Below are 24,913 nucleotides of genomic sequence, written 5' to 3' on the forward strand. Positions count from 1 at the left end.
AAGCTTATATTTCATGAATTGTAAATTAGGGTTGTTCTCTCCAATGAAACATCCCCTGTGTTTTCGCTCCGCTTAAAAAAAGGATTTTTTATTTTATTTTTTATATCCCATCAAATACTTAGTGGTTTTATATTCTCATGCATGGCCAGACACTGATTTCTCTCCTTAGCTTTGAGTATCATCTTTGTTTGAAAAGCTGAGCTTTTTTTTTTTTTTTTACTCCAGTGACGTTTTCTAATTTACTTGTGGTAGTTTCAAATGGTGTACACCAAGTGGTTTTTGCCATGCTATGTCACCATTACAATTTCTTTAGCTTCTAAACAAATCTGTGAGCGTTTTAATCAGAGATAAAGCTGCCCTATGTGTGTTGAACTGTGAGTAAAGTATATGCACTTGCCTAACCAAACTCTTCTGTCAGTACCCTTCGTTTTTAGGATAAAGAAGGAACAGTTATTGGAAATGTTACCAAGTTTTAAATGCCATTTGTTGTATTCTTCACTTTCAAAGTTGAACTCCACGCGGAAAATGCGCCCTTGTTTTCATGAACACATACTGTAGCGTACCTCACCTTTCACAACACACGCGTCTCCAACCCGGGTTGGGGAGCTTTAAGTAGGTTACTTTGGCCGGTTGCTTTCGCTTACGGCCATACCACGCTGAACACGCCCGATCTCGTCCGATCTCGGAAGCTAAGCAGCGTCGGGCCTGGTTAGTACTTGGATGGGAGACCGCCTGGGAATACCAGGTGCCGTAAGCTTTTCTCTCCATCAGCCAGTGCAACTTTTTTTTTTTCAGGCTGTCTGTCTGTGCGTGCCTGCTCCCTAGTACGTAGATGTTCCAACCCCTTTGAATATTTGCTTCCTCCGTTTGAAAGCAAAATAAATAAATAAATAAATAAATAAATAACTAAATGCATAGGTAGGAAATATAGGCTAAGCCAGCAACAGGTCGAACAAAATTGCACGAGTTGACTGTCAACAGTTGGCGGATTGGGGGAGTTTTAGTGCTTGTTTTCATCTGGAATGTTTAGCTTATTTTTGGGGGGTGACAGCTTTGTTTTCTATGTCCCTTTAGTTTTCACCGTTTTGTACAATTCCCGGTCTCGCTGTGTTCATTCGCCCAAGAGCTGCAAAGTCATTTTTTCAACACTGCCTGAGTATGGATAATAGCCTACAGTCTGCATGGCTGTCGACATCCCAGATATTGTGGTGTTTTCCTGAACAACTGTAGGTTACTCGTTTCAGGATGTCCGAGTAGAGCGAGTGACCAAAGTTCCTGTTTTTACGCACAGCGAATTGATATTTGAAAAGCTAATATCAGCGTGCTTCATGAAGTTTTGCTTGACAGCAGTTGCTACTACATAGCCTATGTTGTCGTATTAGATGCAGCATTCGATTGACGTGTGTCTACTATTACGTATAAGGCCTATATAAACCGTGCGCTAAGGAGAAGCGCTCATTCACGTCTCCGTCGCCGGAGGGAGCGCCACGCTTTCCGTCGTTAGTGTACATTTGTGGACATGTATGGATCATTGGCTGCCAGTGACTCTAGCACACCAGTAGAGAACTGCAGTTGGAGCAGTTGTTTTTACTTTCTCCGTGGCGAAGTTGAAGCAAAGCGGATCCATGAAACAACCCTCTTCACAACACATGACCTGAAGGCGCAATCCTAACTGGCCAGAGACCCAACTCGGAGCGTCTGCATCCCGACCGGTATGTGTACGTTGTTTTCATTGAGAGGCTACGTTTCTAAAACGAAGCTTATATTTCATGAATTGTAAATTAGGGTTGTTCTCTCCAATGAAACATCCCCTGTGTTTTCGCTCCGCTTAAAAAAAGGATTTTTTATTTTATTTTTTATATCCCATCAAATACTTAGTGGTTTTATATTCTCATGCATGGCCAGACACTGATTTCTCTCCTTAGCTTTGAGTATCATCTTTGTTTGAAAAGCTGAGCTTTTTTTTTTTTTTTTACTCCAGTGACGTTTTCTAATTTACTTGTGGTAGTTTCAAATGGTGTACACCAAGTGGTTTTTGCCATGCTATGTCACCATTACAATTTCTTTAGCTTCTAAACAAATCTGTGAGCGTTTTAATCAGAGATAAAGCTGCCCTATGTGTGTTGAACTGTGAGTAAAGTATATGCACTTGCCTAACCAAACTCTTCTGTCAGTACCCTTCGTTTTTAGGATAAAGAAGGAACAGTTATTGGAAATGTTACCAAGTTTTAAATGCCATTTGTTGTATTCTTCACTTTCAAAGTTGAACTCCACGCGGAAAATGCGCCCTTGTTTTCATGAACACATACTGTAGCGTACCTCACCTTTCACAACACACGCGTCTCCAACCCGGGTTGGGGAGCTTTAAGTAGGTTACTTTGGCCGGTTGCTTTCGCTTACGGCCATACCACGCTGAACACGCCCGATCTCGTCCGATCTCGGAAGCTAAGCAGCGTCGGGCCTGGTTAGTACTTGGATGGGAGACCGCCTGGGAATACCAGGTGCCGTAAGCTTTTCTCTCCATCAGCCAGTGCAACTTTTTTTTTTTCAGGCTGTCTGTCTGTGCGTGCCTGCTCCCTAGTACGTAGATGTTCCAACCCCTTTGAATATTTGCTTCCTCCGTTTGAAAGCAAAATAAATAAATAAATAAATAAATAAATAACTAAATGCATAGGTAGGAAATATAGGCTAAGCCAGCAACAGGTCGAACAAAATTGCACGAGTTGACTGTCAACAGTTGGCGGATTGGGGGAGTTTTAGTGCTTGTTTTCATCTGGAATGTTTAGCTTATTTTTGGGGGGTGACAGCTTTGTTTTCTATGTCCCTTTAGTTTTCACCGTTTTGTACAATTCCCGGTCTCGCTGTGTTCATTCGCCCAAGAGCTGCAAAGTCATTTTTTCAACACTGCCTGAGTATGGATAATAGCCTACAGTCTGCATGGCTGTCGACATCCCAGATATTGTGGTGTTTTCCTGAACAACTGTAGGTTACTCGTTTCAGGATGTCCGAGTAGAGCGAGTGACCAAAGTTCCTGTTTTTACGCACAGCGAATTGATATTTGAAAAGCTAATATCAGCGTGCTTCATGAAGTTTTGCTTGACAGCAGTTGCTACTACATAGCCTATGTTGTCGTATTAGATGCAGCATTCGATTGACGTGTGTCTACTATTACGTATAAGGCCTATATAAACCGTGCGCTAAGGAGAAGCGCTCATTCACGTCTCCGTCGCCGGAGGGAGCGCCACGCTTTCCGTCGTTAGTGTACATTTGTGGACATGTATGGATCATTGGCTGCCAGTGACTCTAGCACACCAGTAGAGAACTGCAGTTGGAGCAGTTGTTTTTACTTTCTCCGTGGCGAAGTTGAAGCAAAGCGGATCCATGAAACAACCCTCTTCACAACACATGACCTGAAGGCGCAATCCTAACTGGCCAGAGACCCAACTCGGAGCGTCTGCATCCCGACCGGTATGTGTACGTTGTTTTCATTGAGAGGCTACGTTTCTAAAACGAAGCTTATATTTCATGAATTGTAAATTAGGGTTGTTCTCTCCAATGAAACATCCCCTGTGTTTTCGCTCCGCTTAAAAAAAGGATTTTTTATTTTATTTTTTATATCCCATCAAATACTTAGTGGTTTTATATTCTCATGCATGGCCAGACACTGATTTCTCTCCTTAGCTTTGAGTATCATCTTTGTTTGAAAAGCTGAGCTTTTTTTTTTTTTTTTACTCCAGTGACGTTTTCTAATTTACTTGTGGTAGTTTCAAATGGTGTACACCAAGTGGTTTTTGCCATGCTATGTCACCATTACAATTTCTTTAGCTTCTAAACAAATCTGTGAGCGTTTTAATCAGAGATAAAGCTGCCCTATGTGTGTTGAACTGTGAGTAAAGTATATGCACTTGCCTAACCAAACTCTTCTGTCAGTACCCTTCGTTTTTAGGATAAAGAAGGAACAGTTATTGGAAATGTTACCAAGTTTTAAATGCCATTTGTTGTATTCTTCACTTTCAAAGTTGAACTCCACGCGGAAAATGCGCCCTTGTTTTCATGAACACATACTGTAGCGTACCTCACCTTTCACAACACACGCGTCTCCAACCCGGGTTGGGGAGCTTTAAGTAGGTTACTTTGGCCGGTTGCTTTCGCTTACGGCCATACCACGCTGAACACGCCCGATCTCGTCCGATCTCGGAAGCTAAGCAGCGTCGGGCCTGGTTAGTACTTGGATGGGAGACCGCCTGGGAATACCAGGTGCCGTAAGCTTTTCTCTCCATCAGCCAGTGCAACTTTTTTTTTTTCAGGCTGTCTGTCTGTGCGTGCCTGCTCCCTAGTACGTAGATGTTCCAACCCCTTTGAATATTTGCTTCCTCCGTTTGAAAGCAAAATAAATAAATAAATAAATAAATAAATAACTAAATGCATAGGTAGGAAATATAGGCTAAGCCAGCAACAGGTCGAACAAAATTGCACGAGTTGACTGTCAACAGTTGGCGGATTGGGGGAGTTTTAGTGCTTGTTTTCATCTGGAATGTTTAGCTTATTTTTGGGGGGTGACAGCTTTGTTTTCTATGTCCCTTTAGTTTTCACCGTTTTGTACAATTCCCGGTCTCGCTGTGTTCATTCGCCCAAGAGCTGCAAAGTCATTTTTTCAACACTGCCTGAGTATGGATAATAGCCTACAGTCTGCATGGCTGTCGACATCCCAGATATTGTGGTGTTTTCCTGAACAACTGTAGGTTACTCGTTTCAGGATGTCCGAGTAGAGCGAGTGACCAAAGTTCCTGTTTTTACGCACAGCGAATTGATATTTGAAAAGCTAATATCAGCGTGCTTCATGAAGTTTTGCTTGACAGCAGTTGCTACTACATAGCCTATGTTGTCGTATTAGATGCAGCATTCGATTGACGTGTGTCTACTATTACGTATAAGGCCTATATAAACCGTGCGCTAAGGAGAAGCGCTCATTCACGTCTCCGTCGCCGGAGGGAGCGCCACGCTTTCCGTCGTTAGTGTACATTTGTGGACATGTATGGATCATTGGCTGCCAGTGACTCTAGCACACCAGTAGAGAACTGCAGTTGGAGCAGTTGTTTTTACTTTCTCCGTGGCGAAGTTGAAGCAAAGCGGATCCATGAAACAACCCTCTTCACAACACATGACCTGAAGGCGCAATCCTAACTGGCCAGAGACCCAACTCGGAGCGTCTGCATCCCGACCGGTATGTGTACGTTGTTTTCATTGAGAGGCTACGTTTCTAAAACGAAGCTTATATTTCATGAATTGTAAATTAGGGTTGTTCTCTCCAATGAAACATCCCCTGTGTTTTCGCTCCGCTTAAAAAAAGGATTTTTTATTTTATTTTTTATATCCCATCAAATACTTAGTGGTTTTATATTCTCATGCATGGCCAGACACTGATTTCTCTCCTTAGCTTTGAGTATCATCTTTGTTTGAAAAGCTGAGCTTTTTTTTTTTTTTTTACTCCAGTGACGTTTTCTAATTTACTTGTGGTAGTTTCAAATGGTGTACACCAAGTGGTTTTTGCCATGCTATGTCACCATTACAATTTCTTTAGCTTCTAAACAAATCTGTGAGCGTTTTAATCAGAGATAAAGCTGCCCTATGTGTGTTGAACTGTGAGTAAAGTATATGCACTTGCCTAACCAAACTCTTCTGTCAGTACCCTTCGTTTTTAGGATAAAGAAGGAACAGTTATTGGAAATGTTACCAAGTTTTAAATGCCATTTGTTGTATTCTTCACTTTCAAAGTTGAACTCCACGCGGAAAATGCGCCCTTGTTTTCATGAACACATACTGTAGCGTACCTCACCTTTCACAACACACGCGTCTCCAACCCGGGTTGGGGAGCTTTAAGTAGGTTACTTTGGCCGGTTGCTTTCGCTTACGGCCATACCACGCTGAACACGCCCGATCTCGTCCGATCTCGGAAGCTAAGCAGCGTCGGGCCTGGTTAGTACTTGGATGGGAGACCGCCTGGGAATACCAGGTGCCGTAAGCTTTTCTCTCCATCAGCCAGTGCAACTTTTTTTTTTTCAGGCTGTCTGTCTGTGCGTGCCTGCTCCCTAGTACGTAGATGTTCCAACCCCTTTGAATATTTGCTTCCTCCGTTTGAAAGCAAAATAAATAAATAAATAAATAAATAAATAACTAAATGCATAGGTAGGAAATATAGGCTAAGCCAGCAACAGGTCGAACAAAATTGCACGAGTTGACTGTCAACAGTTGGCGGATTGGGGGAGTTTTAGTGCTTGTTTTCATCTGGAATGTTTAGCTTATTTTTGGGGGGTGACAGCTTTGTTTTCTATGTCCCTTTAGTTTTCACCGTTTTGTACAATTCCCGGTCTCGCTGTGTTCATTCGCCCAAGAGCTGCAAAGTCATTTTTTCAACACTGCCTGAGTATGGATAATAGCCTACAGTCTGCATGGCTGTCGACATCCCAGATATTGTGGTGTTTTCCTGAACAACTGTAGGTTACTCGTTTCAGGATGTCCGAGTAGAGCGAGTGACCAAAGTTCCTGTTTTTACGCACAGCGAATTGATATTTGAAAAGCTAATATCAGCGTGCTTCATGAAGTTTTGCTTGACAGCAGTTGCTACTACATAGCCTATGTTGTCGTATTAGATGCAGCATTCGATTGACGTGTGTCTACTATTACGTATAAGGCCTATATAAACCGTGCGCTAAGGAGAAGCGCTCATTCACGTCTCCGTCGCCGGAGGGAGCGCCACGCTTTCCGTCGTTAGTGTACATTTGTGGACATGTATGGATCATTGGCTGCCAGTGACTCTAGCACACCAGTAGAGAACTGCAGTTGGAGCAGTTGTTTTTACTTTCTCCGTGGCGAAGTTGAAGCAAAGCGGATCCATGAAACAACCCTCTTCACAACACATGACCTGAAGGCGCAATCCTAACTGGCCAGAGACCCAACTCGGAGCGTCTGCATCCCGACCGGTATGTGTACGTTGTTTTCATTGAGAGGCTACGTTTCTAAAACGAAGCTTATATTTCATGAATTGTAAATTAGGGTTGTTCTCTCCAATGAAACATCCCCTGTGTTTTCGCTCCGCTTAAAAAAAGGATTTTTTATTTTATTTTTTATATCCCATCAAATACTTAGTGTTTTTATATTCTCATGCATGGCCAGACACTGATTTCTCTCCTTAGCTTTGAGTATCATCTTTGTTTGAAAAGCTGAGCTTTTTTTTTTTTTTTTACTCCAGTGACGTTTTCTAATTTACTTGTGGTAGTTTCAAATGGTGTACACCAAGTGGTTTTTGCCATGCTATGTCACCATTACAATTTCTTTAGCTTCTAAACAAATCTGTGAGCGTTTTAATCAGAGATAAAGCTGCCCTATGTGTGTTGAACTGTGAGTAAAGTATATGCACTTGCCTAACCAAACTCTTCTGTCAGTACCCTTCGTTTTTAGGATAAAGAAGGAACAGTTATTGGAAATGTTACCAAGTTTTAAATGCCATTTGTTGTATTCTTCACTTTCAAAGTTGAACTCCACGCGGAAAATGCGCCCTTGTTTTCATGAACACATACTGTAGCGTACCTCACCTTTCACAACACACGCGTCTCCAACCCGGGTTGGGGAGCTTTAAGTAGGTTACTTTGGCCGGTTGCTTTCGCTTACGGCCATACCACGCTGAACACGCCCGATCTCGTCCGATCTCGGAAGCTAAGCAGCGTCGGGCCTGGTTAGTACTTGGATGGGAGACCGCCTGGGAATACCAGGTGCCGTAAGCTTTTCTCTCCATCAGCCAGTGCAACTTTTTTTTTTTCAGGCTGTCTGTCTGTGCGTGCCTGCTCCCTAGTACGTAGATGTTCCAACCCCTTTGAATATTTGCTTCCTCCGTTTGAAAGCAAAATAAATAAATAAATAAATAACTAAATGCATAGGTAGGAAATATAGGCTAAGCCAGCAACAGGTCGAACAAAATTGCACGAGTTGACTGTCAACAGTTGGCGGATTGGGGGAGTTTTAGTGCTTGTTTTCATCTGGAATGTTTAGCTTATTTTTGGGGGGTGACAGCTTTGTTTTCTATGTCCCTTTAGTTTTCACCGTTTTGTACAATTCCCGGTCTCGCTGTGTTCATTCGCCCAAGAGCTGCAAAGTCATTTTTTCAACACTGCCTGAGTATGGATAATAGCCTACAGTCTGCATGGCTGTCGACATCCCAGATATTGTGGTGTTTTCCTGAACAACTGTAGGTTACTCGTTTCAGGATGTCCGAGTAGAGCGAGTGACCAAAGTTCCTGTTTTTACGCACAGCGAATTGATATTTGAAAAGCTAATATCAGCGTGCTTCATGAAGTTTTGCTTGACAGCAGTTGCTACTACATAGCCTATGTTGTCGTATTAGATGCAGCATTCGATTGACGTGTGTCTACTATTACGTATAAGGCCTATATAAACCGTGCGCTAAGGAGAAGCGCTCATTCACGTCTCCGTCGCCGGAGGGAGCGCCACGCTTTCCGTCGTTAGTGTACATTTGTGGACATGTATGGATCATTGGCTGCCAGTGACTCTAGCACACCAGTAGAGAACTGCAGTTGGAGCAGTTGTTTTTACTTTCTCCGTGGCGAAGTTGAAGCAAAGCGGATCCATGAAACAACCCTCTTCACAACACATGACCTGAAGGCGCAATCCTAACTGGCCAGAGACCCAACTCGGAGCGTCTGCATCCCGACCGGTATGTGTACGTTGTTTTCATTGAGAGGCTACGTTTCTAAAACGAAGCTTATATTTCATGAATTGTAAATTAGGGTTGTTCTCTCCAATGAAACATCCCCTGTGTTTTCGCTCCGCTTAAAAAAAGGATTTTTTATTTTATTTTTTATATCCCATCAAATACTTAGTGGTTTTATATTCTCATGCATGGCCAGACACTGATTTCTCTCCTTAGCTTTGAGTATCATCTTTGTTTGAAAAGCTGAGCTTTTTTTTTTTTTTTTACTCCAGTGACGTTTTCTAATTTACTTGTGGTAGTTTCAAATGGTGTACACCAAGTGGTTTTTGCCATGCTATGTCACCATTACAATTTCTTTAGCTTCTAAACAAATCTGTGAGCGTTTTAATCAGAGATAAAGCTGCCCTATGTGTGTTGAACTGTGAGTAAAGTATATGCACTTGCCTAACCAAACTCTTCTGTCAGTACCCTTCGTTTTTAGGATAAAGAAGGAACAGTTATTGGAAATGTTACCAAGTTTTAAATGCCATTTGTTGTATTCTTCACTTTCAAAGTTGAACTCCACGCGGAAAATGCGCCCTTGTTTTCATGAACACATACTGTAGCGTACCTCACCTTTCACAACACACGCGTCTCCAACCCGGGTTGGGGAGCTTTAAGTAGGTTACTTTGGCCGGTTGCTTTCGCTTACGGCCATACCACGCTGAACACGCCCGATCTCGTCCGATCTCGGAAGCTAAGCAGCGTCGGGCCTGGTTAGTACTTGGATGGGAGACCGCCTGGGAATACCAGGTGCCGTAAGCTTTTCTCTCCATCAGCCAGTGCAACTTTTTTTTTTTCAGGCTGTCTGTCTGTGCGTGCCTGCTCCCTAGTACGTAGATGTTCCAACCCCTTTGAATATTTGCTTCCTCCGTTTGAAAGCAAAATAAATAAATAAATAAATAAATAAATAACTAAATGCATAGGTAGGAAATATAGGCTAAGCCAGCAACAGGTCGAACAAAATTGCACGAGTTGACTGTCAACAGTTGGCGGATTGGGGGAGTTTTAGTGCTTGTTTTCATCTGGAATGTTTAGCTTATTTTTGGGGGGTGACAGCTTTGTTTTCTATGTCCCTTTAGTTTTCACCGTTTTGTACAATTCCCGGTCTCGCTGTGTTCATTCGCCCAAGAGCTGCAAAGTCATTTTTTCAACACTGCCTGAGTATGGATAATAGCCTACAGTCTGCATGGCTGTCGACATCCCAGATATTGTGGTGTTTTCCTGAACAACTGTAGGTTACTCGTTTCAGGATGTCCGAGTAGAGCGAGTGACCAAAGTTCCTGTTTTTACGCACAGCGAATTGATATTTGAAAAGCTAATATCAGCGTGCTTCATGAAGTTTTGCTTGACAGCAGTTGCTACTACATAGCCTATGTTGTCGTATTAGATGCAGCATTCGATTGACGTGTGTCTACTATTACGTATAAGGCCTATATAAACCGTGCGCTAAGGAGAAGCGCTCATTCACGTCTCCGTCGCCGGAGGGAGCGCCACGCTTTCCGTCGTTAGTGTACATTTGTGGACATGTATGGATCATTGGCTGCCAGTGACTCTAGCACACCAGTAGAGAACTGCAGTTGGAGCAGTTGTTTTTACTTTCTCCGTGGCGAAGTTGAAGCAAAGCGGATACATGAAACAACCCTCTTCACAACACATGACCTGAAGGCGCAATCCTAACTGGCCAGAGACCCAACTCGGAGCGTCTGCATCCCGACCGGTATGTGTACGTTGTTTTCATTGAGAGGCTACGTTTCTAAAACGAAGCTTATATTTCATGAATTGTAAATTAGGGCTGTTCTCTCCAATGAAACATCCCCTGTGTTTTCGCTCCGCTTAAAAAAAGGATTTTTTTTTTTTTTTTTTATATCCCATCAAATACTTAGTGGTTTTATATTCTCATGCATGGCCAGACACTGATTTCTCTCCTTAGCTTTGAGTATCATCTTTGTTTGAAAAGCTGAGCTTTTTTTTTTTTTTTTACTCCAGTGACGTTTTCTAATTTACTTGTGGTAGTTTCAAATGGTGTACACCAAGTGGTTTTTGCCATGCTATGTCACCATTACAATTTCTTTAGCTTCTAAACAAATCTGTGAGCGTTTTAATCAGAGATAAAGCTGCCCTATGTGTGTTGAACTGTGAGTAAAGTATATGCACTTGCCTAACCAAACTCTTCTGTCAGTACCCTTCGTTTTTAGGATAAAGAAGGAACAGTTATTGGAAATGTTACCAAGTTTTAAATGCCATTTGTTGTATTCTTCACTTTCAAAGTTGAACTCCACGCGGAAAATGCGCCCTTGTTTTCATGAACACATACTGTAGCGTACCTCACCTTTCACAACACACGCGTCTCCAACCCGGGTTGGGGAGCTTTAAGTAGGTTACTTTGGCCGGTTGCTTTCGCTTACGGCCATACCACGCTGAACACGCCCGATCTCGTCCGATCTCGGAAGCTAAGCAGCGTCGGGCCTGGTTAGTACTTGGATGGGAGACCGCCTGGGAATACCAGGTGCCGTAAGCTTTTCTCTCCATCAGCCAGTGCAACTTTTTTTTTTTCAGGCTGTCTGTCTGTGCGTGCCTGCTCCCTAGTACGTAGATGTTCCAACCCCTTTGAATATTTGCTTCCTCCGTTTGAAAGCAAAATAAATAAATAAATAAATAAATAAATAACTAAATGCATAGGTAGGAAATATAGGCTAAGCCAGCAACAGGTCGAACAAAATTGCACGAGTTGACTGTCAACAGTTGGCGGATTGGGGGAGTTTTAGTGCTTGTTTTCATCTGGAATGTTTAGCTTATTTTTGGGGGGTGACAGCTTTGTTTTCTATGTCCCTTTAGTTTTCACCGTTTTGTACAATTCCCGGTCTCGCTGTGTTCATTCGCCCAAGAGCTGCAAAGTCATTTTTTCAACACTGCCTGAGTATGGATAATAGCCTACAGTCTGCATGGCTGTCGACATCCCAGATATTGTGGTGTTTTCCTGAACAACTGTAGGTTACTCGTTTCAGGATGTCCGAGTAGAGCGAGTGACCAAAGTTCCTGTTTTTACGCACAGCGAATTGATATTTGAAAAGCTAATATCAGCGTGCTTCATGAAGTTTTGCTTGACAGCAGTTGCTACTACATAGCCTATGTTGTCGTATTAGATGCAGCATTCGATTGACGTGTGTCTACTATTACGTATAAGGCCTATATAAACCGTGCGCTAAGGAGAAGCGCTCATTCACGTCTCCGTCGCCGGAGGGAGCGCCACGCTTTCCGTCGTTAGTGTACATTTGTGGACATGTATGGATCATTGGCTGCCAGTGACTCTAGCACACCAGTAGAGAACTGCAGTTGGAGCAGTTGTTTTTACTTTCTCCGTGGCGAAGTTGAAGCAAAGCGGATCCATGAAACAACCCTCTTCACAACACATGACCTGAAGGCGCAATCCTAACTGGCCAGAGACCCAACTCGGAGCGTCTGCATCCCGACCGGTATGTGTACGTTGTTTTCATTGAGAGGCTACGTTTCTAAAACGAAGCTTATATTTCATGAATTGTAAATTAGGGTTGTTCTCTCCAATGAAACATCCCCTGTGTTTTCGCTCCGCTTAAAAAAAGGATTTTTTATTTTATTTTTTATATCCCATCAAATACTTAGTGGTTTTATATTCTCATGCATGGCCAGACACTGATTTCTCTCCTTAGCTTTGAGTATCATCTTTGTTTGAAAAGCTGAGCTTTTTTTTTTTTTTTTACTCCAGTGACGTTTTCTAATTTACTTGTGGTAGTTTCAAATGGTGTACACCAAGTGGTTTTTGCCATGCTATGTCACCATTACAATTTCTTTAGCTTCTAAACAAATCTGTGAGCGTTTTAATCAGAGATAAAGCTGCCCTATGTGTGTTGAACTGTGAGTAAAGTATATGCACTTGCCTAACCAAACTCTTCTGTCAGTACCCTTCGTTTTTAGGATAAAGAAGGAACAGTTATTGGAAATGTTACCAAGTTTTAAATGCCATTTGTTGTATTCTTCACTTTCAAAGTTGAACTCCACGCGGAAAATGCGCCCTTGTTTTCATGAACACATACTGTAGCGTACCTCACCTTTCACAACACACGCGTCTCCAACCCGGGTTGGGGAGCTTTAAGTAGGTTACTTTGGCCGGTTGCTTTCGCTTACGGCCATACCACGCTGAACACGCCCGATCTCGTCCGATCTCGGAAGCTAAGCAGCGTCGGGCCTGGTTAGTACTTGGATGGGAGACCGCCTGGGAATACCAGGTGCCGTAAGCTTTTCTCTCCATCAGCCAGTGCAACTTTTTTTTTTTCAGGCTGTCTGTCTGTGCGTGCCTGCTCCCTAGTACGTAGATGTTCCAACCCCTTTGAATATTTGCTTCCTCCGTTTGAAAGCAAAATAAATAAATAAATAAATAACTAAATGCATAGGTAGGAAATATAGGCTAAGCCAGCAACAGGTCGAACAAAATTGCACGAGTTGACTGTCAACAGTTGGCGGATTGGGGGAGTTTTAGTGCTTGTTTTCATCTGGAATGTTTAGCTTATTTTTGGGGGGTGACAGCTTTGTTTTCTATGTCCCTTTAGTTTTCACCGTTTTGTACAATTCCCGGTCTCGCTGTGTTCATTCGCCCAAGAGCTGCAAAGTCATTTTTTCAACACTGCCTGAGTATGGATAATAGCCTACAGTCTGCATGGCTGTCGACATCCCAGATATTGTGGTGTTTTCCTGAACAACTGTAGGTTACTCGTTTCAGGATGTCCGAGTAGAGCGAGTGACCAAAGTTCCTGTTTTTACGCACAGCGAATTGATATTTGAAAAGCTAATATCAGCGTGCTTCATGAAGTTTTGCTTGACAGCAGTTGCTACTACATAGCCTATGTTGTCGTATTAGATGCAGCATTCGATTGACGTGTGTCTACTATTACGTATAAGGCCTATATAAACCGTGCGCTAAGGAGAAGCGCTCATTCACGTCTCCGTCGCCGGAGGGAGCGCCACGCTTTCCGTCGTTAGTGTACATTTGTGGACATGTATGGATCATTGGCTGCCAGTGACTCTAGCACACCAGTAGAGAACTGCAGTTGGAGCAGTTGTTTTTACTTTCTCCGTGGCGAAGTTGAAGCAAAGCGGATCCATGAAACAACCCTCTTCACAACACATGACCTGAAGGCGCAATCCTAACTGGCCAGAGACCCAACTCGGAGCGTCTGCATCCCGACCGGTATGTGTACGTTGTTTTCATTGAGAGGCTACGTTTCTAAAACGAAGCTTATATTTCATGAATTGTAAATTAGGGTTGTTCTCTCCAATGAAACATCCCCTGTGTTTTCGCTCCGCTTAAAAAAAGGATTTTTTATTTTATTTTTTATATCCCATCAAATACTTAGTGGTTTTATATTCTCATGCATGGCCAGACACTGATTTCTCTCCTTAGCTTTGAGTATCATCTTTGTTTGAAAAGCTGAGCTTTTTTTTTTTTTTTTACTCCAGTGACGTTTTCTAATTTACTTGTGGTAGTTTCAAATGGTGTACACCAAGTGGTTTTTGCCATGCTATGTCACCATTACAATTTCTTTAGCTTCTAAACAAATCTGTGAGCGTTTTAATCAGAGATAAAGCTGCCCTATGTGTGTTGAACTGTGAGTAAAGTATATGCACTTGCCTAACCAAACTCTTCTGTCAGTACCCTTCGTTTTTAGGATAAAGAAGGAACAGTTATTGGAAATGTTACCAAGTTTTAAATGCCATTTGTTGTATTCTTCACTTTCAAAGTTGAACTCCACGCGGAAAATGCGCCCTTGTTTTCATGAACACATACTGTAGCGTACCTCACCTTTCACAACACACGCGTCTCCAACCCGGGTTGGGGAGCTTTAAGTAGGTTACTTTGGCCGGTTGCTTTCGCTTACGGCCATACCACGCTGAACACGCCCGATCTCGTCCGATCTCGGAAGCTAAGCAGCGTCGGGCCTGGTTAGTACTTGGATGGGAGACCGCCTGGGAATACCAGGTGCCGTAAGCTTTTCTCTCCATCAGCCAGTGCAACTTTTTTTTTTTCAGGCTGTCTGTCTGTGCGTGCCTGCTCCCTAGTACGTAGATGTTCCAACCCCTTTGAATATTTGCTTCCTCCGTTTGAAAGCAAAATAAATAAATAAATAAATAAATAAATAACTAAATGCATAGGTAGGAAATATAGGCTAAGCCAGCAACAGGTCGAACAAAATTGCACGAGTTGACTGTCAACAGTTGGCGGATTGGGGGAGTTTTAGTGCTTGTTTTCATCTGGAATGTTTAGCTTATTTTTGGGGGGTGACAGCTTTGTTTTCTATGTCCCTTTAGTTTTCACCGTTTTGTACAATTCCCGGTCTCGCTGTGTTCATTCGCCCAAGAGCTGCAAAGTCATTTTTTCAACACTGCCTGAGTATGGATAATAGCCTACAGTCTGCATGGCTGTCGACATCCCAGATATTGTGGTGTTTTCCTGAACAACTGTAGGTTACTCGTTTCAGGATGTCCGAGTAGAGCGAGTGACCAAAGTTCCTGTTTTTACGCACAGCGAATTGATATTTGAAAAGCTAATATCAGCGTGCTTCATGAAGTTTTGCTTGACAGCAGTTGCTACTACATAGCCTATGTTGTCGTATTAGATGCAGCATTCGATTGACGTGTGTCTACTATTACGTATAAGGCCTATATAAACCGTGCGCTAAGGAGAAGCGCTCATTCACGTCTCCGTCGCCGGAGGGAGCGCCACGCTTTCCGTCGTTAGTGTACATTTGTGGACATGTATGGATCATTGGCTGCCAGTGACTCTAGCACACCAGTAGAGAACTGCAGTTGGAGCAGTTGTTTTTACTTTCTCCGTGGCGAAGTTGAAGCAAAGCGGATCCATGAAACAACCCTCTTCACAACACATGACCTGAAGGCGCAATCCTAACTGGCCAGAGACCCAACTCGGAGCGTCTGCATCCCGACCGGTATGTGTACGTTGTTTTCATTGAGAGGCTACGTTTCTAAAACGAAGCTTATATTTCATGAATTGTAAATTAGGGTTGTTCTCTCCAATGAAACATCCCCTGTGTTTTCGCTCCGCTTAAAAAAAGGATTTTTTATTTTATTTTTTATATCCCATCAAATACTTAGTGGTTTTATATTCTCATGCATGGCCAGACACTGATTTCTCTCCTTAGCTTTGAGTATCATCTTTGTTTGAAAAGCTGAGCTTTTTTTTTTTTTTTTACTCCAGTGACGTTTTCTAATTTACTTGTGGTAGTTTCAAATGGTGTACACCAAGTGGTTTTTGCCATGCTATGTCACCATTACAATTTCTTTAGCTTCTAAACAAATCTGTGAGCGTTTTAATCAGAGATAAAGCTGCCCTATGTGTGTTGAACTGTGAGTAAAGTATATGCACTTGCCTAACCAAACTCTTCTGTCAGTACCCTTCGTTTTTAGGATAAAGAAGGAACAGTTATTGGAAATGTTACCAAGTTTTAAATGCCATTTGTTGTATTCTTCACTTTCAAAGTTGAACTCCACGCGGAAAATGCGCCCTTGTTTTCATGAACACATACTGTAGCGTATGGCGTTACATTTGTGCCACATTTATGAGCGCAGAGTGGAGCAATATTGAGCACAGAAACATGTTTTGAGCAAGCACACAACTTATATTCTGAGGACAAATTAAACTTGAGCACAAAGAATTTGTAACTGCGCAAACGAGAATCAATTCTGTGCTCAACAAAATGTCTTTGTGTGTTCCCTACGGTCAAAATGTGTGCGCGACAACAGCGCCCCTTTCATTCATTTTCACTGAACGCGCTCTCACACAGCTCCCTCTGCTCGCTCTAGCTATCTATCTCCCTCTCGCTCAATTTAATCTCTGCGCTCGCTCAAAGTCATCTCTGTGCTCGCTCAAAATCTGTCGACAGCGTTACATTTATCCCACAATTGCCAACCAATCAGAAGATTCGCCCGAAATTGATTGACATCCAACCTGACCAATCAGAGTAGCTCTTCCGTCGACGAAGCCCTTCGTGAAAGTGGACCCAAACGCGATTCATTCAGCAGCTAACTTTCTTTCTAGTGCATCTTTGACTACATGTCTACATAATACTCAAATACATTATCGGTAAGTATTTTATAGTACATTTGAGTGTAGATATGATATCCTTGACTATTTTTTAATTAACGATAGTGTTACAATAGTGTGTTGGATGGCATTCTTAACGTTATTCTGAACGTTAATGTTAACTGGCATTCTTAACGTTAGCCTATATCATGCCAGCAATATGCACTCTTAGCCTAGCTTTTCCTAATTGTGCTGTATCTTGAATATTGATCATTTAGTAAGTCTTTGGATAAAAGCCTATAACAGCTAAATGTAAATGTAATGTTATCTCGAGACGTCGGTGTTTGCTTGATTTGCCTTGCTAATGTTATGTGTTGCAACGCATTCTTAACGTTAGCCTATCATGCCAGCAATATGCACTCTTAGCCTAGCTTTTCCTAATTGTGCTGTAGCTTGAATATTGATCCTTTTGTAAGTCTTTGGATAAAAGCCTAACAGCTAAATGTAAATGTAATGTTATCTCGAGACGTCGGTGTTTGCTTGATTTGCCTTGCTAATGTTATGTGCTCCCCGCTAATTAAATGTTATTCGTTCCTCTTTAGCAATCCTAGCAACTGCTTAGCATGCTAGCAACTCCTAAGCGCGGTGAAATATGTCGACTGGCGACACACCTCAGCAATCAGTAAGCACTTGACTTTATTCTCTTTGAAATAATTGAATAATTGTGTCTCAGAATTACGTTTTGTCGTTGTAAGAACATTCTAGTCTGTGGTAAGAACCATAGATATATATACGTTTACAATACAGTTCTAGCGATTTAAACATTTATATTAGCACCGGAAACGAACACAACGCAAGTGGCAACAGTGGAATAAGCGGGATAATGGACTTCACGCCGTGCGGTTATTCAAAGTTAATGCACTTTTCTAGACTTTTCTCCGCTTCGCGTCGGGCCGTTTCACCGTCTAGAACGTGCATTAACTTTGAATAACCGCACGGCGTGTCGTCCATTATCCCGTTCCCGTACATACATGTCTATGGTAAGAACTCTAATGACTGCGTTATTACACGGCTCCGAATGCTCATTCACTTCAACGGGACATCCCAAAGTTCTATGGTCTGATGTTCTTTGATGGCAGTCTTGCTAACATTAGGTCCGGGTGTGACCGATCCTCTCGGGGTGCCTGTTAACCAATCAACTAGAATAGAATAGAATAGAATAGAATTTATCCTTTTTTGATCCCGTGAGGGAAATTCAGTCTCTGCATTTAACCCAATTTAACCGAATTAGTGAACACACACAGCACACAGTGGACACACAGTGAATCACACACTAAAATGTGCTGCCCTGGACCTTGAAAAAAAGTATGTTCCACTAATTTGCCGATGGTAGATTTATCCTGTAGGGTATTAGGATCAATGGAAACTATGAACCATTACTATTGCAATTCGTTTTATGTTTGGACCTTTTTTTGTGCTAAATTGGCTGGCCTATTGTAGTAGGTGTCTTTTTGCAGTTCTAACTTAAAACTGAAATCTATGTAGGGCCATGGAACTATAGAGTCAGCGGTCAGGAACCTGGTCGATTTGCTGCTGCTCAACACCCAGAATAGTTCAGTTCAGTCTGCCTCTTCCCCCACTCCACATCCACCTGCCCCCTCTGCTCCACATCCACCTGCCCCCTCCACTCCACATTCACCTGCCCCCTCGTCTTCTCGAAACTTTAGTGTTCAAGAAGAAATGTCAAGGTTTGTTATTTAGACACATATTTTATTTTATTGCATTAGAAAAGAGTAAATGCAGGCTACACTGTACATGTTCTTTGGCATGGTCTATCTGCTCAGTTATGTACACTGCTCAAACAAAGGGAACACTGGTTCACTCCAGAATGGCATACCAATACTTTCCATTGCTAAAAAGATGTGTCTCACTGCAGTCTCAAGAGCACGGAAGAGATTCCAGGTGGAGTTGGACTACCCTGTGCAACCTTTGTAGGCTCTAGATACTGGCTTATGCTACCGGTAGTAACACTGACCCTATCCAAATGCAAAACTAGTGAAAAATCAGCCAAGAAGGATGAAGATGGAAAAATTACCAGTTGCCACCACCTGTAAAGCAATTCCTGTTTTGGGGGTCGTCTCACAGTTGGCCCTCTAGTACACATGTAGCACATTTCGTTGACATCAAAGCAGATTAACCTGATTCACAACCACCTCTGTTACATAACTGGCCAGATGAATATCCCACAAGTGTGATTGACTTGATGCTATACTCCTATGAACCAGTGTTCCCTTTATTTTATTGAGCCGTGTATTTTAATTGATTAACCTTCAGACAGGATATTAGTTTTAAATTGCATTTGGAAGTCAAATAGGCTACATTTTAATATCTGATTGACATTACACTCATGAAGTTACTTTGTTCTATAATCAATAGATCCTTTCCTGGCTTTTTCAAACTTGGTGGAAAACGTGGGAAAAAAAGATTTTTTGCTGCCTCTACGCAAAAATCAAAAACGGTAGCACTGAATTTCTACCTGTTGCCAAAAAATACCACCCTCACCCCATTGCCTGCCGAGGAGCTAGAATTGCTTCAGGCAGGCATGGGGAGAAAGAGTGTTTCGATGCCAGAGACTGGTGACCATTCAGAGGTACAGTTTACACATTTTTTTGTTGTGCACATCATTTAAAAACTCTCTCTCTCTCTCTCTCTCTCTCTCGCGCTCTCTCTCTCTCTCTCTCTCCCTCTCTCTCAACCAAAACTCACAGTAGCAGTAGGAGGAATAACTGTACTGTACTTTTGATGTTGGCTTGTTTTTTTTGGATAAGTGTCTGCTAAATGCATAAATGTAAATGTAAAGAATCTCTCTCTTGCACTCTTTTAACCAAGATTACGCAAGTCTTGACTGACACGTTTCCAAAAATGGAGAATCTTGCCGGCGGATGGCTCCTACACAAAGCCTCAGGTTTGTAGGGTCAAGATGGTGTTGTTGACATTTATGTTGATGCTCTCCCATAGGTTTATATAGAGGCTGCATCCAAACACTAATATGGGCCTATGTTAAAGTAACATGCCACCATTTAACCACATATTGAAATGTTTTATGTAAGGGATAATGTATAGAACGCCGGTCATTATAATGCTGCGCGTCGGGGTTCTGTTCATCCTGTCGGGAATTATTTTCCGATAATGACCGGTGCTCTATACATTATCCAGCTTATTATACAGCTACTTGCCAAAACGAGAAAAGAAACTTAACTCAATTTGTCTTTAGCAATGACTTGGCTACCGTTTTCGTGGTTTCCGCTAGAACTAGCAAAATAAATAGTTAGCAGTTTTCCCCCCGTACAGTCTGTAAGCATTTTTTTTTTTCCTCACTAAGGTGGCAGTGGCCGACGCAAACTTACTGTTATACCGCCAGAAGCGGAAGGATACTCTGTAAAAGCTCTTCGAGCTGTCTCTACAGGTGGGAAAGCAATACTTTTCATAGTCCCATTGCAGGAGAGATTGGATACTTCACCTTTGCCTCTGGACTCAGAGCAGTTTTCAAAAATGCCAAAGAAGACCTGCTACCAGTGCAGTGAAGTAATGCCCTTGCAGATGTTAGCCGTACATATTCAAACATGCACGGGTCAGTCCACTAACGATACCGATGTGCAGGTAAGATTTGTGGAACTGATATTATTTGTTTTACTTTTTGAAACTGACAGGAAGAAATGTAATGTTTAAAGAAACACGCCACCGTTGTGTCCAGTATGGAAAGCTTAGTGGCGTGTTTCTGTAATTAAAGTGACTGTTTTGTAAATTTGTAGTCCTCAGATGAGTCCTCGGATGAGGTTTGTTTCATAGAAAAAAAAGAGGTAAAACCAAAATTTCGCACAATTTGTAGTTGTAACAGTGTTTTGTTTTGACTTTTTGTAACGAGAAACAACTTTTTTTTTAATTTTAGGTTGCCTGTCCGATTTGCAACCAACAATTTCCTGATGATGAAATTGCTATCCATGCAGGTCTATGTGGAGAGAGGTGATCTGCTTTTATTCTCTGTATTTCTTTGTTGAAGTGCATGCAAAGCAATGCACTGTATTGTTATTCGGTGGCCTACTGTATATGCCCGAGCAACGGCCTAGTAACCACCTCTAGTACTCTTAAAACTTATTGTAAACCACTTCCTTGATTAACTTAACAACAACCACCATACATTATTAACCATCAACATTATTTGCACATTGAAAGTGCCCTTTTTTAAACTTCGGCTCTGCATGCACTGGGTAATTCCTGGGAATCGCAAATCTAGTTTATTTATTCACGTTCTTATGTTATGGTCAAATGTGTTGAGTGTGATTGAAATTGCAAAATTGCTTTCATGTATAGTGATTTTGGATGCTCAGTGCCTTCTGAGAAAGATGACTATGTTGGAAGTGGGGCTGCTGAAATATCACTATGCGAACCAAAAAGGTATGTTTCATCAAGATGGTCTTTACCTGAGATTATATTACATGCTGAATGATGTGACCTTTGTGTCATTAAAGGGTTTATCAGAAGTTAATCATCCTGTAGCCCTGCTGTTTCATGTTGTTGAGTGCTTTCAGTAGGTATGAGTGATTAGAACTGGTGAGCGCAGAAAAGTTGTGTTTTCCTGTGCCCCATCAGTTAGTGTCAGTTGCCAGTTTGCAAAATTAGGTCCATGTCTTACCAAATGCTGTCTATGTTATACCTACCAACAGCACTAAGTATCCTCAAAGAGAGATTCTCCCTCGATCAAGCATGAACTTAATATTTTAAACATTGTCATTCACTGTCCCTTACTTAATTAAATCTTGTAGTGGAAATTAATTTCTTCTATTCCTTCTCAAGCACTGAAGATATATTGCAGTTCCTTGAACAACAAGTTGACACCACAACACAATTTAAATTGTGTGTGGACAGAGCGGAGCTCCTAGACAGAGCAATTCTCCAGTGGCGAAGAAAGAAAATGGCATCTCCTGCCAGCGCCCTTAAGGTTGTGTACTTAGGAGAGGCTGGCATTGACACTGGGGCACTCCGAAAAGAGTTCCTGACAGGTGAGTTTTTTTTAACACCTTGTCCAGATGAAAGAAAACCAGTTCTGGATTCTGTTAGGACTCCTGAATGTTGTTCAATATCAGAGTTAACATGGTATTAAACCCAGAATTTGTATTCTTCCACATAATGGTAATTACTGTTTTCTTTTAGACATGATTGTAGCCATTGAATCAAGGTTCTTTGAAGGCTCTGGGAGCCAGGGTAAAAACCCAAAGTACTCTGTGACAGACCTTGACAATGAAAACTTCAGGTTGGTGTCGCATTACAGTATGAGTATAAGTTTAGCTTGTTATGGACATGTCACCTACAGGTTCAGGTGTCCTCGAGCAAGGTGCTCATCCCAAAAAGAGTAAAGTTCATCTTTTATGTGTGTGCTTTTTGAAAAACGTTTTCTACCTTGCTCACAGAACTGTTGGTGAGGTAATAGCAGTGAGCCTAGCTCAAGGTGGCCCACCCCCTGCTTTTTTCAAAGAATGGTGTTACAACTTCCTTTGCAATGGTGAGGTGGATTTGAGGACACTTTCTCAAGAGGATGTTACGGATCTAGAATCCTGCCAGCTTATCAACAATGTAAGCATTCTATGTGACTTTGTGGACTGAATTAGATTTGCTTTAGCACCAATTCTTTTCAGTTGTTTCCCCCTTTCTAGTAACATTGCCCACCTACCTGTGAATTAAGTCCTGCTACTCACTTTCAAAACCCTTTACTATCTCTTCACATGTTAACCCCTCACCCCTTACACTCTATCAGATCCTCTACTCCTCTGTGTCCCCTGCCTCAAACTCTGCCTTGGGTGTGGAAATCCCCCCACTGTCTTTGTGTGACTGCTTGTCAGTTACTCAGTTGAAATCTCCCTGTTTCAGGAACATATCTCCACCTCCACTACATTTCAGCATATCCCTTATTACTGTAAATGTCTGTTTTTGTACTTAGTTGTTTTATGAATGGCGCTATACAAATGTAGTCCATAATTATTATTTGAACCTTCTTTTAGGTTGAAAACTCAACAGATCCTGAGTCTCTGATGGTTTTGATCGATGACATTGTAAACTGTGGTTACTCAAGCCAGATCAAGCTGGACAACAAAAAAAGCATAATTCGGTTAGGTTTTTTAGGATTTCAAATTAAATTCCAAATATTTCCCATGAGAAATGGTTCCTTTTAAACGGTATTGTATGTCTTTTTTTGTGCTTCTCTTAAGAGCGGTAGTGCTGCATTCCACCACGAGATTAATTCCAATGCTGCAGCAGGTGCGAAAGGGGCTGGAGCTGTATGGTCTGTTGGACCAGATGGCTGCCCACCCAGAAGCTTGCTATTCACTCTTTGTACCTGGGAAAATTGAAAAGGTAACAAGTTTACAAGCCATTTACCTTGTTCTGTTTTTAATACTTCTTGGTCTTTTGACCATGTTTGGATTAGTTTGGATTGGAGTTTGTATAGGTGTTCGAATTTTGTGACTATCCCAAACACATCATGAGATATGAGCCAAAACACACATGTTGCTAAGTAACTATGCTGCTGATTTGCCATTTCAGCCTAGATTGTATAAAATCGTCTCGTTCTCTTATACACAGCACTCAGAAGCCTTGAACAGGGCTATGGGTTAAATAACACATTCATCATCCCTTCTATGACACTTTTTTTTACTAAATCTATCTTCACTCTTTACAGCCTGATGCTGATTTCATAATGATGCACTGCAAGGCAGAATACAGTGAGAAGGGAACTGCTGGAGAAAGGGCAGAGAGGAGGATAATGGCCTTTTTCCAAGACTTTTTGGAGGAATTGGAGATGTCAGGTACTTTGTGCAGACACTGGTCTTCATTTAAATCGTTCTAGTTTCCCGCCTTCCTTGATGACAGCTTCTAGCTGTCAAAATTAACAAGGTTCAGCTGGACGTCACTGTGGCTCGAGATCACTAATGATCTCTTTTGGACGTATAATGCACCTTCATGTCGTAAATTCTAGGGGGAGGCCATTAAAACGAGCATATATAGGGGCGTGATGTTTAAATCACGCTTGTTTCCAGCCGGCACATTTATCAACACACGTTTATTCTTACGCTGGAAATGGAGTGATATAAAGGTTTTATGAATCACACGTGAGCCCCGTCGTAAGACGATTTCTGCGCTCAGATGTACGCTGGTTTCTACGCTCGGTTGATAAATGAGGGCCAATGTATTTGAGTCAAGTATGAGGTCTCTATACAGGCTGACACCTACAGTACTTAAGAAAAAGACCAGTGTATACCAAAAAGATACAAATACAACAAGCCAAGACAGTGGGAAGACTCGTCACTTACATTTTTATCTGGTATCGCACATTCATACAGCAAACATTCAAATTACTTATCCAATTTATAAGCTAGATCATCAGTAGCCTACTGCATTAGTCACTTTTGTTTAACAGTGTGTTGCTAGAGGAAGAAGCGTCTTGTTTTTAACCAACAGAATTATTAACTTAAGCGCAAATGGTTGGATAATATACAGGAATTTTATAGAAAACAGTTTCTCTCTGTGTGTGTGTGTGTGTGTGTGTGTGTGTGAGAGAGAGAGAGAGAGGGAGAGAAATTTGAAATGTTGTGATTTGTTCATCACAGATGTGAAAGAAGAAGAGGTTCTAACAGTGGAGCATGTGTTGAAGTGGATAACTGGTCAAGCCCACATCCCTATCCTCCCAGATGAGAAGAGACATTTCAAGATTACTGTGAAGTTCAACCATGAATGCATTGAGCAACTAGGACCACACTCCGTGTGTTACCCAACTGTGAGCGCATGTTCTCAAACAGTGACCTTCCCAATACAGCATCTGGACACTCTCAATGATTTTACAAGAATCATGAGTGAAGCTGTTCGCTATGGTGGTGGATTTCACAGAGTCTAACAACCAGTTGTTTTTCATTTTCTTAAAAGGGCCACTTCACCAGTCATGTTTTTGAATGGGAGTGTGTGAGTGGAGTGAGTGGAGTGAGTGAGGTGAGTGGACTGAGTGAGGTGAGTGGAGTGAGTGAGGT

The 24,913-nt window shown here is 41.9% G+C and overlaps 1 protein-coding gene and 9 non-coding genes across 10 annotated transcripts; all 10 read left to right on the forward strand.

Annotated features, from left to right (window-relative positions):
* Positions 1 to 638: 638 nt before the first annotated feature.
* Positions 639 to 757, forward strand: LOC134063015 (5S ribosomal RNA). The gene has a single exon (XR_009935790.1). It is a non-coding gene; the product is annotated as a 5S ribosomal RNA (ribosomal RNA).
* Positions 758 to 2,394: 1,637 nt separating this feature from the next.
* LOC134063027 (5S ribosomal RNA) lies at positions 2,395 to 2,513 on the forward strand. The gene has a single exon (XR_009935802.1). It is a non-coding gene; the product is annotated as a 5S ribosomal RNA (ribosomal RNA).
* Positions 2,514 to 4,150: 1,637 nt separating this feature from the next.
* On the forward strand, positions 4,151 to 4,269 carry LOC134063039 (5S ribosomal RNA). The gene has a single exon (XR_009935813.1). It is a non-coding gene; the product is annotated as a 5S ribosomal RNA (ribosomal RNA).
* Positions 4,270 to 5,906: 1,637 nt separating this feature from the next.
* Positions 5,907 to 6,025, forward strand: LOC134063050 (5S ribosomal RNA). The gene has a single exon (XR_009935824.1). It is a non-coding gene; the product is annotated as a 5S ribosomal RNA (ribosomal RNA).
* A 1,637-nt stretch (positions 6,026 to 7,662) lies between these two features.
* Positions 7,663 to 7,781, forward strand: LOC134063061 (5S ribosomal RNA). Its single transcript, XR_009935835.1, has one exon. It is a non-coding gene; the product is annotated as a 5S ribosomal RNA (ribosomal RNA).
* Positions 7,782 to 9,410: 1,629 nt separating this feature from the next.
* LOC134063073 (5S ribosomal RNA) lies at positions 9,411 to 9,529 on the forward strand. Its single transcript, XR_009935846.1, has one exon. It is a non-coding gene; the product is annotated as a 5S ribosomal RNA (ribosomal RNA).
* Positions 9,530 to 11,166: 1,637 nt separating this feature from the next.
* LOC134063084 (5S ribosomal RNA) lies at positions 11,167 to 11,285 on the forward strand. The gene has a single exon (XR_009935857.1). It is a non-coding gene; the product is annotated as a 5S ribosomal RNA (ribosomal RNA).
* A 1,637-nt stretch (positions 11,286 to 12,922) lies between these two features.
* On the forward strand, positions 12,923 to 13,041 carry LOC134063095 (5S ribosomal RNA). The gene has a single exon (XR_009935868.1). It is a non-coding gene; the product is annotated as a 5S ribosomal RNA (ribosomal RNA).
* A 1,629-nt stretch (positions 13,042 to 14,670) lies between these two features.
* LOC134063107 (5S ribosomal RNA) lies at positions 14,671 to 14,789 on the forward strand. The gene has a single exon (XR_009935879.1). It is a non-coding gene; the product is annotated as a 5S ribosomal RNA (ribosomal RNA).
* Positions 14,790 to 17,265: 2,476 nt separating this feature from the next.
* zgc:112970 (uncharacterized protein LOC541543 homolog) lies at positions 17,266 to 24,894 on the forward strand. The gene is made up of 14 exons (XM_062518743.1): positions 17,266 to 17,520; positions 19,275 to 19,488; positions 19,728 to 19,803; positions 20,221 to 20,498; positions 20,651 to 20,698; positions 20,788 to 20,861; positions 21,210 to 21,293; positions 21,693 to 21,898; positions 22,050 to 22,149; positions 22,307 to 22,469; positions 22,895 to 23,001; positions 23,102 to 23,246; positions 23,572 to 23,698; positions 24,500 to 24,894. The coding sequence occupies exons 1-14, from the start codon at positions 17,462 to 17,464 to the stop codon at positions 24,781 to 24,783; spliced, it is 1,965 nt and encodes a 654-aa protein (XP_062374727.1). The 5' UTR covers positions 17,266 to 17,461; the 3' UTR covers positions 24,784 to 24,894.
* The last annotated feature ends 19 nt before the right edge of the window (positions 24,895 to 24,913 follow it).

The sequence above is a fragment of the Sardina pilchardus genome, chromosome 17 (assembly GCF_963854185.1).
Source record: "Sardina pilchardus chromosome 17, fSarPil1.1, whole genome shotgun sequence".
NCBI classification, from domain to species: Eukaryota; Metazoa; Chordata; class Actinopteri; order Clupeiformes; family Clupeidae; genus Sardina; species Sardina pilchardus.